This window comes from Puma concolor, chromosome B1 (assembly GCF_028749965.1).
Source record: "Puma concolor isolate L17-30 chromosome B1, mPumCon1.1.hap2, whole genome shotgun sequence".
Taxonomy (NCBI): Eukaryota; Metazoa; Chordata; class Mammalia; order Carnivora; family Felidae; genus Puma; species Puma concolor.
This window is the reverse complement of record NC_141670.1, coordinates 134041380-134058638: the sequence shown is the minus strand read 5'-3', so window position 1 is coordinate 134058638 and position 17259 is coordinate 134041380. Positions and strand designations below refer to the sequence as shown.

The 17259-nt window shown below is 40.5% G+C and overlaps 1 protein-coding gene across 3 annotated transcripts in view; it reads left to right on the top strand.

Annotated features, from left to right (window-relative positions):
* The window catches only part of LOC112858060 (putative E3 ubiquitin-protein ligase HERC6), a 114093-nt gene that overhangs the window by 39514 nt on the left and 57320 nt on the right, over nt 1–17259 (top strand). For all 3 annotated transcript variants that reach the window (XM_086704604.1, XM_025921394.2, XM_086704605.1), the window contains exons 2-5: nt 10305–10621; nt 11723–12021; nt 14802–14961; nt 16754–16830. In XM_086704604.1, the coding sequence (XP_086560730.1) occupies nt 10578–10621; nt 11723–12021; nt 14802–14961; nt 16754–16830 (580 nt within the window). In that variant the 5' untranslated portion in view covers nt 10305–10577. The remainder of the gene's footprint in view (nt 1–10304; nt 10622–11722; nt 12022–14801; nt 14962–16753; nt 16831–17259) is intronic.

The following is a 17259-nucleotide window of genomic DNA, read 5'->3' as shown; positions in this document are numbered from 1 at the left end:
CCTGCCAATCCAAGAAAGTTTTTAAAATACATCCATATATAAATATCCTTACTTACAGATATGCCCTTACTTCTATGGAATAGATTCCCTGAGGTTATTTGTGTGACTGCTAAACCTAGGCCAGGGACTGGCAAACAAACTATGACCCATGAGTCAAATCTGGTCTGCCCCTTCCCCTCCATTTTTGCATGGCCTGTGAACTCAGAATGGATTATATATTTTTTAATAGCTGAAAAAAATAAAGAATAATATTTTGTGACACACAAAAATTATCTGAAATTCCAGTTTAAATGTATAAACAAGGTTTTACTGGACCTCAGTCATACTCATTTATTTATACATTGCTTGTGCTACTTTCATGATACCATGTCAGAGTTGAATAATCGTGACAAGAACATATGGACTGCATGGTTAAGCATCCAACTCTTGATCTCGGCTCAGGTAGTAATCTCATGGTTTGTGGGACTGAGCCCTGCGTCAGGCTCTGCACTATCAGCGCAAAGCCTGCTTGAGATGCTCTCCCTCCATCTCTCTCTGTTCTTGCTTTGCGTGCATGCTCTCTCTCAAAATAAATACATAAAAATTCAAAAAAAGAATATATGGACTGCAAAGCCCAAAATATTTATGTTATCTGGCTCTCTATCTGGCCCTTCGGTATACAAAAGCTTACTGACCCCTGACCTAAGCAATTGATATACTTCTCTTATTGTTATTAGGTGGACAGGGTAATTATTTTAAAATACATTTATTTTATGGTATGAGACGGAAAAATCAATCACTAAGGAATTTGGGGGAGGATTTAAAGCCATATTTGAATTGTACATATAGTGATTATTCCCTCTGTATAAAAACTATTTTGATATTCAGATTTCAGTAATTACCAGCATAGGTATAATATCTGGGGTGATGGGAAGATACATTCTCTGGACAGGTTGCAGTTAGGATATACGACCTCTGTTTCTTTAACTGTCAAGTTCAGCTTATTCCTCCTTCTTCGTGACTGTCCTACCCACAGTGCCTTTTAGCTGTCTAGGCATGGCCAGGCAACCAGCTGCTACTTGATACACCTGCTAAAATAAGCAGGGACTCACTGTGAGAAGCAGCAATTGAAAAGTATAAGTGAGGAAGCCAAATGACTTATGACTAATTCTTGGCAGAAACAGCAAGAGGGTAACAGATTACGGATAGATCACCTCAGCCCTAAACAGAAAAGTGTGCGTGATAATGGAGTCAAGGAAAGTGCCAACAGAAAACAAAAAAACAAAAAACAACAACAACAAAAAACCCCACCCTATCTTTATAGATAAACACAGAAAAATAACTGATTTCCCTTTTCTGTAGAAGTGTTCCTAGAATTGGCTGTTGTGATTAAAGCTGCCCTTGAAAAGGGGAAGCAATTAACTTAGGATTTTACAGGGAGTTAGGAATTCCAAGAGGCAGGAAAAATGAGCATATAGGAAGACCAGTCAACAGGTCACAGGGGGCAATGTGAGAATTTTCACACTTGAGACTGTCATTTTTGCTGAAGTAGGAAGCGTATTTGTTCACTGTTAGAACTAATGCCCAAGACCTTAAAAGAGAATAATTCCTCCTTTTCCCTTTGTCACCATGCATTCTATTGGATCTGCTGTTAGTCCTCAAGTATTGATGGGGGGCTGGTTCTCTAGATGAAAACTAAAGATGAGGATGCTGGGCATTCCATGGTGGCAAAGCAGATAGAAATCCTGCCTTCACAGAACATGCAATTGGGCAAGAAAAGACAAACCATAAACTCAGTAAATCAGTAGATTCTAGACTATTTAGAGGTTGATAGATACAATAGAAAAAATAAAACAGGGAGGGAGTGAGATGGAGAACTAGGTCTAATCTTAAAAATCGTGGTCAGGAGAGGCCTCTGGGAGGTGAGACATGAGCCCTGTGCATGTTGGGGATGAGGACTCCAGGGAGGAGAAACCGAGAGAGCAAGTGTTCTGAGGTGAAGCATTCCTGGCTTTGCGAAGGGGCTGTAAGGAATCCAGCTGGTTAATGGGAAGGAAACCAGGAGGAGAGTACTTAGGAATGGGGTTGTAGAGCTGAGGGACTTGTGGCTGGATTGCACAGCCGACATGCTCTTTGGCTTTTACTTTGGGTGAAATGAGTGAAAATTTCCCCGTAAAAATGGAGACCTCAGATCTAAGATCTGAAATCCACTCCTAAGTCTCCATATCTTCTGCCACCTTGTTTTGTCCCTCATCATCCATCCTCACTGCCTCCAGATTACCTCTGTAACACCGGGGCCACCACCAGGGGGCAGTGAGTGAGGCACTTGCCTTCCATGCAAAAGTTAAAGGCAGTGCCAAAAATCTCCATAGTTACTGATTTTCCTTATGTTTCAGTCTCTGAAATGGCACAGTAAAACACTGGTATTGATCCTTGCTTCTTTTAAATTTTGATATTTTGTTCATCATGGCTTTTTGGCGTTAGTGTTGATTTTTAGAAATACTGCATTAAATGTTATTTGATTACTTAGACTTTTTGGCATTCTTTCTCTTAAATATTGTGTCCAAGGTGTGTGCCTCACTCACCTCACCCTAGTCCCTGCTCCTATGCTGTCTCTTCTCCCTGTTTCTCCAGCGTCAGTCTAAACCAAGCGTCTGTAAACAGCTTCTGTAAAGGCCAGATAGGAAATATTTTAGGCTTTTCAGGCAATATAGTTGCTGTGACACTCTGCCATTGGAGCAGAAAAGCAGCCACAGGTAATGAGCAAACAAGTGTGTTCCGGTACGTTGGAGGTTATGGAGAAGACATGTTGCTACCTAATATTGTCTCCTTCTTCCTTGGTGACAGGAAGGTAACAACCCCTTTGGGGTTGTAAGGCGCTCAGCTAAAAATTACATTTTACAGCATCTCATGCTACTACTACGGCCAGGTGAAGTTTTGGTAAATCAGATGCATGCAGAAATGTGGTATGGGATTTGGGGAAGCAACCTCATTCCTCCTTTTAAGCTGCTTAGAATACAGCTGTGACAGCTAGAACCCTGGCTGTCATCTTGGAACGTGAAGTGTAAATTAGGTTCTGTAATGAAGCAGATAGAAGGTGCGTGAGTTTCTGGAAAATAATGGAGCTGTCAGATGAGCTCCTGACTGCATACCTATGGGGTGGGGAGGAGAGCCAGAGGAAGAGAGAGCTAATCCCAAGCAGGCTCCATGCCCAGTGGGGAGCCCAAGGCAGGGCTTGATCCCACAACACTGGGATCATGACCTGAGCCAAAATCAAGAGTCAGTCGCTCAACTGAGTGAGCCACCCAAGCACCCCTTACCTCAGCGCTTTTTATGTGTGAGAGAAATAAACTTGTATTTAAACCATTACTCTGTATTTAAACTATTATTATTTGACAGCTTTTTTATATTCAGATGAAACTAATCCTAATTTACAGGTAAAGCTGCACTAGTTCACACAGGTTAACAAATTAAGTGAAACAGTGTTTCATATACAAATTTCAGGCAACCCTCAATTTATTATTGGCTAACATGTTTTGAAGCCCCTGGCTTGAGTGGTAACCATTTCTAGGATTCAGAGGCACTTTTCCTCTTTCTTCCCAGTTCAGGACTATGTTCTGGTGCTCTGAGATTGTTAACATTACAATGCAATGTGTTATGACAATTACAATAATAATATAACATGTGAGTACAGCATTTTGTTTCTTTTCTAAGTAATTTAAATACTAATATCTTCCAATGAGCATGGGAAAGAAAATCATTAAAATCCTTGTGAATAATTGTAAGACTACCTATAGAGAAGAGATGTCAACCATAAGTCAGCCAGCCATGAAAAATGGTTGCTACCATTAAAGAAAAAATAAAGAGGGGCGCCTGGGTGGCTCAGAGGGTTAAGTGGCCAACTTCAGCTCAGGTCATGATCTCAACAGTCTATGAGTTTGAGCCCCACGTTGGGCTCTGTGCTGACAGCTTGGAGACTGGAGCCTGCTTCAGATTCTGTGTCTCCCTCTCTCTCTGCCCCTCTCCCATTCGCGCTCTCTCTGTCTTTCAAAAATGAATAAATGTTAAAAAAAAATTTTTTTAAGAAAAAATAAAGAGATCAAGTTGACTAATACTGCCATCTAGAGTTAGAAGTCAAAACTACCATTTCTTATCTATAAGCAGACAGGGTTGCCTGGGTGGCTCAGTCAGTTAAGCCTCTGACTCTTGACTTCAGCCCAGGTAATGATCTCATGGTTCAGTTCGTGAGTTCAAGCCCTGCATCAGGCTCCATGCTGGCAGTACAGAGCCTGCTTGGAATTCTCTCTCTTTGCCCCTCTCCACTCATGCACAAGCTCTCTCTCTCAAAATAAATAAATAAACTTAAAAAAAAAACTGTGTAAGGTTGAAACATCAGGGTTTGTGGAGGTCGGTTCTTTTATTTTGGGTTTTTTTTTTTAGTTTTTATTTAAATTCCAGTTAGTTAACATATAGTGTAATACTATTTTCACGTGTATAATATAATGATTCAACAATTCTATACAACACCCAGTGCTCATCACAAGTGGACATCTTTAACCCTCATCACCTATTTCACCCATTCCTCATGCCCTCCTCCCCTTTGGTAACCATCAATTTGTTGTCTATAGTTAAGAGCCTATTTCTTGGTTTGCCTCTCTCTTTCCCTCTCATTTTCCCTTTATTTTGTTTCTTAAATTTCATACATAAGTGAAATCATATGGTATTTGTCTTTCTCTTATTTCACTTAGCGTAATACTCTCTAGCTCCATCCATGTCATTGCAAATGGCAAGATTTTATTCTTTTTTATGGCTGAGAAATATTCCCTTGCATATATATACACATCTTCCTTATTCATTTCATCAGGCAATTGACACTTGGGTTGTCGCCATACTTTGGCTACTGTAGATAATGCTATGAACATAGGGGTGCATGTGTCCCTTTGAATTAGTATTTTTGTATTCTTTGGGGAAATACCTAGCAGGGAAATTGCTGGATTATAAGGTAGTTCTATTTTTAACTTTTTGAGGAAACTCCATAGTGTTGTGCACGGTGGCTGCACCAGTTTGCATTCCCACCAAGAGTGTAAGAGGGTTTCCCTTTCTCCACCTCTTCACCAACACCTGTTATTTCTTGTCTTGTTCATGTGAGCCATTCTGATAGATAGGTCAGTTTTTTCTCCCACTGACTTGTACCAGCTGTCCTAATTGTCTTGTCCACTTGACATCTGCCAGGGAGCTACCTGTCAGTAACTGGGGTGGCAGCTGGAGTGTAATCACAAACTGAGCTAATGTATGGAATGTGTTAGATTTTCCATCTGTCCAGTCTAAGGGCTGTCCTAGCTAAGCAGCACAGAGGATGGACACTGGACTCAAAAGCATCAAGGTTAAAGCAGAAGTGAGCCTAGGAAGAGGATGGCAGAGGAAAGCAATGGAATTGCAGTGACCCTTCTCAGGTGTCCTTCTTTCTGATCCTCAGGGATTGACATCAGGGCTGTTTTCACCCCTCCTGACTGGTTTATTGTCTTTCCTCAGTCCCATTTGCTTGTAAGGACCTTTTGAAGGTTCATTCTCTCATTCTCTTTGTAACATCCTTCTCACCTCACTTTGAGTAAGTGCTGTTTGGTAGAAAGGCAGTGGAGAAAGGAAGTATGATTTGAATCTGGGGTCTCCCATTTTTCTTACTATTTATCTTGGGCAAATCACTAAAATTTCCTGAGGCTTGGGTTATTATCTGTATGCAAGGACATATATGGACCTTATGGGGCGGTTGTAAAACTTACATGGGTATATCTACTGTGAGGGAAACTGGCATGTGGTAGGTAGTTAGGGAATGCTATTTTCTTTTGCTTCTCTCAATTCTCCTGTCTTCCAGAAATCGCTGTTAGGAAAAAAGAAAAATAGGTTATTGGTAGGAAAGGTTAGGTACAAATTATCTTCAAAGATTGATTTTAAACATATGATGACAGTCAATTTATATTGTTTTTCTGTTTTTTTCACCTGGGTGTTCTCTCAGAAAGGGAAGCTCATTAGACACAATGATATGGTGGAAAGAAAAATCTTGGGCTATTCCACTCACTTATCTGTAATTTGAAACAAATCACTTTCACATCTCTGAGCCTAAATTCTTCACCTGTGAAATAGGAACAGTGGTCCTTCCCATGCCTACCCACTCTGTGCTTCTGAGGACACATGAGGTAAAACAGCTGGAAGGATTTTGCAAAATGTAAATACTAATGTGAGTGATAATTATTATGTTTTGTGTACTCAGTAAAGATGAAATCTATTAACCACGGATTTTACTTAATTAATTCAGCTGATAGTCACTGAGTGCCTTTTAAGTGCCAAGCACTATATTTCACATATATTGTATAACAGACACTTTGCTAGGCTTTGGTGAGGCTACAAAGATGTTAAGGTCTTTCACAGAGTTGGTTGGGCAAAGATGGAATAATATAACCATATGGAGCGAAATTAGTTTCAAGTTGGGGAGTGTGTGTATACTAAGGGCATCATTTGTTGTAGGAGCCTAGAAAGAGGAGTAACTGATATTATGGAGTCCAAGAAAGACTTCATAGAAAAGGCCTATCAGATGCACATATTTTCAAAAATTTTCCCCATAAGGGGGGGAAAGGAAATGCTAGACAGAAGATACATTATGAACAAAGGCATGGAATTGGAAAAAAGCAAGTAGGCAATTGGAAAAGGCAGGCTGTTCATTGTGAAAATAGTCCCTGTGTATGGGTGGGTATATGAGGGTGTGATGCCTGTAACTGTTGGTGAGATGCAGCTGGAAAGGTCAGTCACAAGCAGATTACACAGGGCCGTAAATTATACACAAAGGATTTTGTATTTATTTTTCTGTAGCAATAGGCCTATTTAAAAAGCTAAGTAATATGATCAGACCTGTGTTTTCTGCATATAACTCTTAGGAGAATGTATAAGATCAATTAGAGATGCCAGATATTAGAGATACAGACATGTGAGAGATCATTGCAAAAGAGCTGAGGAAGGGTAGGAGTGGCGGAGGTAGAAAATGGGTAGAAAATGAAATGTTGCTGATCTGAGCCCACATCCATCCTTCAGCAACTAATTGGTTCAGGAAGGATTTTGCAGTGGGGAGGGAATATGAGATGAATCGGGAGTTGTCTAGGTGGAATGGTTGTGAGGATGTGCCATGAACCTGAGGGGGGCACAAGAGGAGAGATCAGAGACCTTGAAGAGCGTGTTATAGTGGAAATTAAATAGGCTTGCTAGCCAAATTGACCAGTTAATATCCTGTCACTCACATGCCAAAGTTACCAAAACATTGAGCCTGATTCCTTACCCACAAATGAGAATAATAATATCTATTTTACATGATTGACACACGATACAGAAAATACTTGTTGCTTATCTCCTTAGCGTCGTTCCCCACTTCTTCCAGCAACATGCCCAGCTTTCATTTTGGAATCTGCCAAATGGAAACTCCTCACTCTCAGACCAACTGCTTGGGTGAGTTTCCACCCCCATGTGGCCAACAAATCTGCCAAGTGACTGACTCGATCTCCTGGCAGCCTTGTTTGGCTCAGGGGGAGACATGTGAGAGCATCACACCTAAACACCACATTCTCCAAGGCTGTGAAGCAGAGAGTTGGATATAAAGATTAGAGTTGTCATGAGGGAAAGAACTATAATTACCATGTCTGGTCTGCTGTTAGCGTCTGATCAAGGATGTAGAAGTGGCTGCTTTTCAGTACAAAACCGAAACATGGAAATAAGAGAAGGCAGAGAACGGAGAGTAGATCCTGGGAGGCTCTAGGTGTCATTGAAATTAAAAGGCTGTTTGTCACCCAAGTATCTCATGATCTATTTCAGGGCATAAGAATATCTTTTATTACACACAAGGCAATTCAGCTAGGGTTTGATGCCTACTAAGATGACAATTTAACCTCAAAAATTACTCCTACCTCTATATTATTAATGTTTTTGTTTGTTATTTTGTAGCAAGGAGGGAGTTTGGAAGTTCTTTGGAAAAATAAATGTGGTGTATAGTTAAAAATAAATAAATAAATAAATAAATAAATAAATAAATAAAGATTAGAGTTGTCAAAACTCTCTTGCTATCTCCAAGGAGCCGGAAGATGAAGTCCTCATAGCAGGAGATAGGGTGAAGAGGTACAGAGAAATGGAATCATTAGGACATTAAGCACTTGTTTTCTTTTTAGGATCTTATTTTTAAGTAATCTTACACCCAATGTGGGGCTCGAACTCACAACCCCGAGATCAAAAGTCACATGCCAGCCAGTTTCCCTGACATTAAGTCCTTGTTGACAGTCTTTCCTGAAATCAGCCATGCTGATTGGACTTTTTAGTATGTGAATGTCAGAAAACTCTAAGTTAGGCAATCTGTGCAATAACAAGTACCTTCCAAAAACTCAGGACTTACAACAATGAACACTGATTTCTCACTTACGCTACAAAGATTACCTGTAACTCTGCTACGTTATTGTTTCTAATCTGGGACCCAGGATGGTGAAGCTAATCTCGGTCTGGAAAATCAACAGTTGTAATAGAGGGAAAAGAGAGTAGGTAAATAATTGTTGGCCCTTAAACCATCTGCCCAGAAGACACTCCATTCTTGCATGTCATTGGCCAGAACACATTCACATGCTCAAGCTTGATGCCATAGGGCAGAGAGGCAAATCAAATATTTTTGAATAAGCATAATGCAATCTACAGTAAATTTCCCTTTTGCTTCAATGAGCTTAGGTCATTATTTTCTGTCACTTGCAACTAAAAGAATCTTAACTGAGAAAAACTGATGAAAGAACTAAAGTAGGTATTTTACATAAAATAGCCAACACATAGAGTGCCTGAGTGGCTCAGTCAGTTAAGCATCTGACTCTTGATTTGGGCTCAGGACATGATCTCACTGGTGGTGAATTTGTGCCCTGTGTCGGGCTCTGCACTGACAGTGTGGAGCCTGCTTGGGATTCTCTCTTCCTTTCTCTGTGCCCTTCCCCTGCTCACGCTATCTCTCAAAATAAATAAATAAACTTTAAAAATAAATAAACAAATAAAATAGCCAACACATGGTAAACATTCAATAAATGGAGCTACCATTTTCAAGTGCATGAGCACAGATGAATTGAGAGTTATCTAGTTATCTCTTTCTCAAGCAATAGAAGTATGATCGCTTTAAGTTGCATTGTATTTACTTATCTCACTAACTTTTATTGAGTTCTTTTTATGTGGCACACACTGTGCTAGGTGATGGGGACACAATACATTTACATGTTAGCTCTCCAGTTGATTGTTTTTTTAAGAAATACATACAGGGTAGGTGCCTGGGTGGCTCAATAACTTCAGCTCAGGTGATAATCTCACGGTTCATGCATTCAAGTCCCAAGTCAGGTTCCTCACTGACAGCTTGGAGCCTGCCTGGGATTCTCTCTCCCTCACTTTCTAACTCCTCCACCGCCACCACCGCCCCCCCCTCCGCTTGTACATGTATGTATGCACTCCTTCTCTCTGTCAAAATAAATACATAAACTTAAAAAAGTAAAAATAAAAATAAAACAGTAATGCCAATGATGGCTAACATTGTCATAGTCACCAACGACCTCTATTTTGCCAAACCTAAAGATCAATTCTCAATCCATATCTTGCTCAATAAGCAATTGTCAAAGATGATCATTCCCTTGTTCGTCACCTGCTTGGTACATACCACCCTTCCTGGTCTTCCTTCTAGGATCCGTCCTCTGTTATAGGCTAGCCACATTCACCTCCCACTGAGTGATCTCAATCCCCCATCTGGCTTTAAGTATCCTTTCTACACTGAGACTCTCAATTTTATGACTCCACCCTGACTTCTCTGCACAACTCCAAAACAGTTAATCCTATTGCCTCCTTATATAACAAGCATCCCACAGTTAATACCAGACTGGACTCCTGACCCACCAGCCCCAAAGTGAAGCCTCACTCAGGCTTCCCCATGCCAAGAAAGGGAACCACCATTCACCCAGCTGTTCAGGCCAACCTTGGAATAATCCTCATCCCTTTCTTTTTTTCTCTCCTCCTTCTTCCAACCCATCAGCAAATCTGTGGACTCTTTCAAAACATCTTGAATGTGTTCATTTCTTCTCTCCTTCCTTCTAGGGTACTGCCTTAGTCCCAAGGGCATCCTTCCAACCTGGCCTCCTACAGCAGCCTCTCCTAACTGGCTTTTCTGCTTCCATTTTTGTTCTATTATATTCTACATGGCAGTCAGAAGGAATCTTTTAAAACTAAAGTCAGATCATGTCACTTCTTTCTTCAAGACCTTCCAACTGTGCTCTTTCTTCCAGGCTGCTGACATGCCATCCAGACTGAAAAAGACCCGGAAACTTTGGGGCCACGTGAGCCATGGCCACGGCCGCATCAGCAAGCACTCAAGCACCCAGGAGGCCGGGATAATGCTGGTGGCATGCATCACCACAGGATCAACTTTGACAAATATCATCCAGGTTACTTTGGAAAAGTTGGTGTGAGGCATTACCACTTAAAAAGGAACCAGAGCTTCTACCCAACTGTTAACCTTGATAATCTGTGGACCTTGGTCAGTGAGCAGACACGGGTAAATGCTGCCAAAAACAAGACTGGAGCTGCTCCTATTATTGATGTGGTGTGATTGGGCTACTACAAAGTATTGGGAAAGGGAAAGCTCCCTAAACAGCCTGTCATCGTGAAGGCCAAATTCTTCAGTAGAAGAGCTGAGGAGAAGATTAAAGGTGTGGGGGGAGCCTGTCCTGGTAGCCTGAAGTCACATGGAGAGAGGTTCATTAAATACTAACAACTGCTTTTCTTAAAAAAAAAACAAACAAAAAACAAAAAAACCTTCCAACTGCTCTCCTTCACCCTCTGCCATTAGATATGAACATGATTCATTCCCTCATGTCCCATGTCCCCTAAGCTCCCTGCTCAAATGTCACTTCATCAGAGAAGTGTTCTCTGAAATCTTATCAAAAAATACAAGTTCCTGGGACGCCTGGGTGGCTCAGCTGGTTAAGCTTCTGACTCTTGATTTCGGCTCAGGTCATGATCTCATGGTTGTCACTTCAGGCCCTCAGAATCCCTAGTCAGGCTCCATACTGGCAGTGCGGAACCTGCTTGGGATTCTCTCTCCACCCCCCCTCCCCGCCCCTCCCCCCCACATGCAGTCTCTCTCTTTCAAAATAAATAGACCTTAATAAAGAAATAAGTATTTAAAAAATACAACTTCCTTCTGACCCCACTATTACTTTACTGTTATATTTCTTCATGTTGTCACTTGACATTATACTATTTACCTGTTTATAAACAGGAAAATGTTAGTACCATGAGGATTTTGCATTACCAGTGCCAAAAACAGCTTAGAAAATGCTTCGGATGCTTTTATTAAGCATCCTAGGCATTATTCTAACATTATGTATTATCTGTTAAATTACCCTAACATTAGATTTGCTGTATTACTGTCCACATTCTCATTGACATGGTAGCTGAGGCACGGATTCCTTAGGCAACTTGCCCAAAATCACACCGCTCATAAATGACTTAGCTAGTATGTAAGTAAATCCAGAAGCTCTTCCTCTGGAGTCCCTCTCTGCTCCTCAGCACTCGAGGGTCACGTTTGATCCACGAAAGCCATTGGCCAGGGTGCTCGATGACTAAGGGTGCCAGGGCGGTGCTGCTGCGGGGTGGGGAGTCGGACTCCCTGATGTTATCAGACTCGGGCTGTTCCTCCTAGCCTCCAGGTTTCCGGCAAATCAGCGCACAGCCTGTCACTAACCTTGGCGAGCCGGTCCAGGCTTAACGCACAGCCACTGGAGGCCGGGCGCGGGAGCGGGATGTACCTGTGCTGGGGCGCCAGCTCCAAAGGACCTCTGCGCCGGAGGCCTGCGGCCCGGGGCGGTCCCGAGCTTCGGCAGGCCGCCAGCGGGGAGCGCCACTCGCTGCTGCTGCTGAGCGATGGCGCTGTGCACTCATGCGGGGACAACAGCCGGGGCCAGCTGGGGCGGAGAGGCTTGCAGCGCGAGGAGCAGCCAAGTAAGTGCCCGGGGCAAAGGTGCGGGGCGCGGGGCCAGGCAGGGGATGCTGCTGGGAGTCCCGGGTCCCCTGGGCCTCCAGAGGCGGGGAAACGTTGCTCCACGCCTTCGCGCGCAACTTCGTCAGTTTCGTTTTCCAGATGCGCTGTTGCTTTCGGTTTCCAGTTCATCTTCAAAGCGAAACTGACAGCGAAACTAACGGGACCGCGTTCCTTTAAAAAGAGACGTGGTACTTCCCTCTAAGCCTCTCCATACTAGTCCTTGCCTGAGCGAATCTATCTGGGCCGATCAGAACGACCTTCCAAACTGGTTTATGGGCGGGACACCTCTAACTCTCAGAAATAGCCCACGGCGTCTTTTTTTTTTTTTTTAATTTTAAATAAAATACATAATAGCATTTTTACCATTACTGATTATTATAATAACACAGGAAAAGAAATTGCCTATAATTCCTATACCCAAAGACAACTACTAATATTTTGATGCATTTCTTTTTTCGCTTTTTTCTATCATACATTTAATTTTATAAAAGCATGTCATTATATAGTTTTGTATACACAGTATTATGCAACCCTGTAAATTGCGCTCTTATGAAACATATCATGAACATTGCCCTTTTATTATGATTTTTTTAATGTTTATTTATTTTGAGAGAGACAGCTCGAGTGGGGGAGGGGAAGAGAGAGAGAGAGAGAGGAGAGAGAATCCCAAGCAGAGTCATCAGCACAGAGCCCCACGCGGGGCTCCATCTCACCAACCCTGAGATCATGGGCTGAGCTGAAATCCAGAGTTGGTGGCTCAACCCTCTGAGCCACCCAGGTCCCCCTTATTGTGTACTTTTGGAAAATACATTTTAAATTATTGCATAACATTCTAGGCTTTAACAGTGCAATTTAATTATTTTTCTTTGTTAGAAATTAGGTTTTTGTTTTTTTTTTTTTCTCATTAGGGGCTTTTATAAATAATACTATGATTGCCATTATTTGACCATATTTCTGATTACTTACCTAGAATAATCCCAAGTGTTGTGTCTGGGAGGAAAAACTTCTCCTCTACCCTATTAGTTCTTGTTCTGAAGGCCTACGAACTAAGCTGATAAAGACAGATTAACATGAGAAAAAGCATACAATTGTATTAATATTTTATGTGCACAGGAGTTCACAGAAAGAGAAGGGAAACTCAAGAAGTGATTAAATTCAGGGACTTATATGCCATTTTAGCAAAGAAAAGGGGTTTTGGACTTTGAAGGATGATCAGTTGTGGGGAAGTGACTAGGAAATGTATGAGAGAGATTAATGAAAGAAAAGGGATATTTTGGTAAGAGCTGTCTATACAGACTCATCTTAGTGCCAACTCTAATGATAAGAGTTACTCTTCTCTTCCTAGTATGGAAGAGGGGGTACATCTTTACAAGGAAATTTTATGCTCTGCTTTTAGGTGGATGAGGGGAGGGCAGAGAACTCTTCCTGCTTCTCTTGATTTTCAGTTGCCTTCAACTCCAAAAATTGCTCAAGTGGAATATTTTGGGATGGCATATCCTAATCCCTTTTAGGTGGAAATGAAGGGCAACATAATACTTGATGCCAAATTGTTGTCTAGGAATGTGGTACCAGTTTCAGCCTTCATGAGTGTATGAATCTTTGGGACATTTTTTTTATTGCCCCATGGTTTGAAACTAAATAATTGAAAAGGATAAGATCACACAGGTTTAAAAAAAGAAAACTAAAGGCTCCTGGGTGGCTCAGTTAGTTAAGTATCCAACTCTTGATTTCGACTCACATCATGATCTCACAGTTCGTAAGATCAAGCCCCAAATCAGGACTCTGTGCTGGCATCATGGAGCCTTCTTGGGATTCTCTCTCTCTCCCTGTCTCTCTTCCCCTTCCCTTCTCTCTCTTTCTCTCTTTATCTCAAAATAAATGTGATATATTTAACTCAAAACCTCTAATAATTCAGAAACAAACACTTTGGAAAAAGCTTAGATTGACTGGTAGGGATCACACTACAAATGATTAGGTTTTCATTTGTGGGCATTTTTGGCTCATGAGAGGCATATTACTACTTTTTAAAAAAGATTTTATTTTTTAAAGTAATCTCTGCACCCAATGTGGGGCTCCAACCTACAACCCTGAGATCAAGAGTCACAAGCTCTACGGACTGAGCCAGCCAGGTGCTCCTACTGCATTCTTTGTGAGAGGATCTGGCTTCTGCCTCTTACATTCATGAGGCAGGCTCCCTGCCCATTTCCTCCTGAGCAAGGAATTCACTATTCTCACTGTTCAGGGCTGGGAAAGTCAGAAGAGGAGAGTGGAGGCAATCCCATCTTCCCTCTGTCTCCTTTTGTTTTGCTACCATCCTTATAGAGAAATGTTAAGTCAAGCATCGTAGTTCCTACAAGTTCCCTTTCTCCGTGAAGCTCATCCTATTCTAGTCTATGCTATGCTATTCTATATTGGAAGCGAGAGGAGGGGTCAGAGGGAGAAAGAATCCCAAGCAGGCTCCATGCTCAGAGCAAAGCCTGACATGGGGCTCAATCTCATGACCCTGGGATCATGATCTGAGCCAAAATCAAAAGTCAACTGACTTGAGTCACTGGGGTGCCCCTGAAGCTCATCCTTTTAAATAGTAACCATATTCCCATACAGACAGCGTAATACACATTGAGCTTTTTTCCTTCAAACTTTAGTGTGGATGTCAAGGCATGATTTAAAAGTCCATTGGAAAAGATGAGAAATCTGAGTGATCTTTCTGAGAAGTTTTATTTTGTTTTTGTTCCTGAAGAACCAATTCAGGCATTGGAAACTCTACGTGTTGAACTGGTGAGCTGTGGAAAGGAACACTCCCTTGCTGTCTGTTACAAAGGAAGGGTCTTCGCATGGGGAGCTGGTTCTGAAGGGCAGCTGGGAATTGGAGAATTTAAGGAAATAAATCTTATACCTCAGTAAGTATTTCCATTCATTCATTCATTCATTCATTCATTCAGTATTTTTGAGTTTCATGTGCTAGGCACCATGCAAGATGTCAGGGTACAAAGATACTATGACAAACTCCCTAACCTCAAAGATTATAGTGTAGTGAGAGAAAAAACTCCTAACCCCAATTATTATTTAATTAGAGTCCTATGAAGAAGGTCAGGGTAAAATGAGAACATGTGATTCCTTAATCTTAATCTCATATATTGGAAATAACCGAGGGGACCCACTTGGTAAATAAATAAATATAAAATAAACATAACCTATAAATAAAAATAAAATATAAAGATTACTTTAAAGTAAAAACATTGAACAGAAGATGCAGAAAGAAATCTTATTGGAAATTCCCTTCTGACTAAAGCAAAGACTCCTTGAAAAAAACAGCTGCCATTCACAGCTTGGGGGGAGTTTCTTATGAATTCAGATGCGGTGAAGACAGACTGCCCAAACAACACAAAAAAAACCCTATGAAACCTTCCATACTCTCCTACTGAAGCCCTGAAAACCTCCCTTTTGCTATACTGATATATATATATATATATATATATATATATATATATATATATGGTGATTCCACAAATTTTCCATTACTGGCAGCTCCCATCTGTACATATAAATAAATTTTGCCTTTTCTCCTTTCAGTTATTGTCAGTTGTCGGTTAATTTGCATGCCCCCTATCACTGGATCCAAACCAGAAGAGGAAACTTTTACTTATGGAAAAGTAGTAAGATGATGGGATAAGGGGGAGGAATCATATCCTCATAAACAGCTTCCTAGGACAAATGATATGACAAGCAGTCTGAATTGTACATTCATGAGTTACATGTGTAAGAATTTTTAAAAGCATGATTTTTAATACTAGGAGGTTACTTTTTGTTACCTCTTCTGGTTTTGAATTGTATGAGTGCTGTGGCTTTGGAAAACAAGAATTGAACTTTGAATGAAAAGATGAAGGTTTGAGTCTAGTTCTACAACGTGATACCTATACAATGATTCCCTAGAGCAAACTAGAACTCTGACCACTACTAGATGCAACCATATGAAATTGCTGGTAGTTACCTTTTTGATCCACAAAAGTGGCAATGTAATAGGATTCAACCTAGTGATTTATTTATCAAATAGGGCTTAAATCAGGTGATGTAAATAACAGTGTTCTATAAATTTTAAAGCCCTGTGTCATATGTGCATGAAGAAATTTATTTTTCTTTTAAGGCAATAAATATAGAATAAAAGTTAGTACATTATATACTGCATTAAAAGTCCAATAAAAATCACTTGTGTATTATAACTGTTTAGATTCTGCTCTGTACCTTTATGCTTGTTGATGTCATGTTAAAAACACTTAGAGGGCTTTGGCTTAATGGTACTACAGAAATATAAGAAAATAAATTATTTCTAGGGAAAATATGCCCAGGTTGCCAACAATCCTGAAAACGATGAACGCATGAATGTTGAATGTTGGTTTGACAGCAGTTTTAAGCAAGTAATTCTTTATAATTTCTAAAGATTATACACCAATCAGGAAAACCACCATTACTGTGGTGTTTCTGATTATTACCAAACAGCCTTATATATCTGCAGTCATCAAGAGAATTATTCTATTGTAAAAAACATTAAAGTAGCCCAACTCATAAAAAAAGAAAAGAAAGCTATTTCCCTAAACCAAATGTATTACCTGGGATCATTTTACATATCTGTAGTTCACTTGGTGAGCCACTCTAAAGAAGGATTAATAGATTTTTGTATCATTTTCACTACAGGAAGATAAAAACTCTGACTGGTATAAAAATTATACAAGTTTCCTGTGGAAACTACCACTCTCTGGCATTATCAGAAGGTAAAAATGGCTTTTTGGATCTTCTAAGTATCATTACAAAGTAATTTGTCTTTAATATGAATGATACCTGTTGATTTTTAATGCAGTGGGACTAATTTTAATGCATTTAGAAGTTTTTAACTTTTTAGATTTCATAAGTTCTATTGTTCTCCATTGTTTTTTCAATTGTCTTTGTTCTTATTATACTCTAAGTAGTGACTCATTCATATCGATGCTATAAAGGGTCATCTCTGTTCTCACGATCTGATCTGACTCTCTCAGAATTTAGTAGTGGTTTTATTTCCAGAACTTTGCCCTTTGTGCTGAATGGCTGTATACACCAGCAGACTCAAATACACTAAGGCCTATTTGTTTTTTTGACTTAGATCAAAGAAAGAAAAGTCAAAATGTCAATGTGGTGGCTGGGTGGCTCAGTCAGTTAAGCATCTG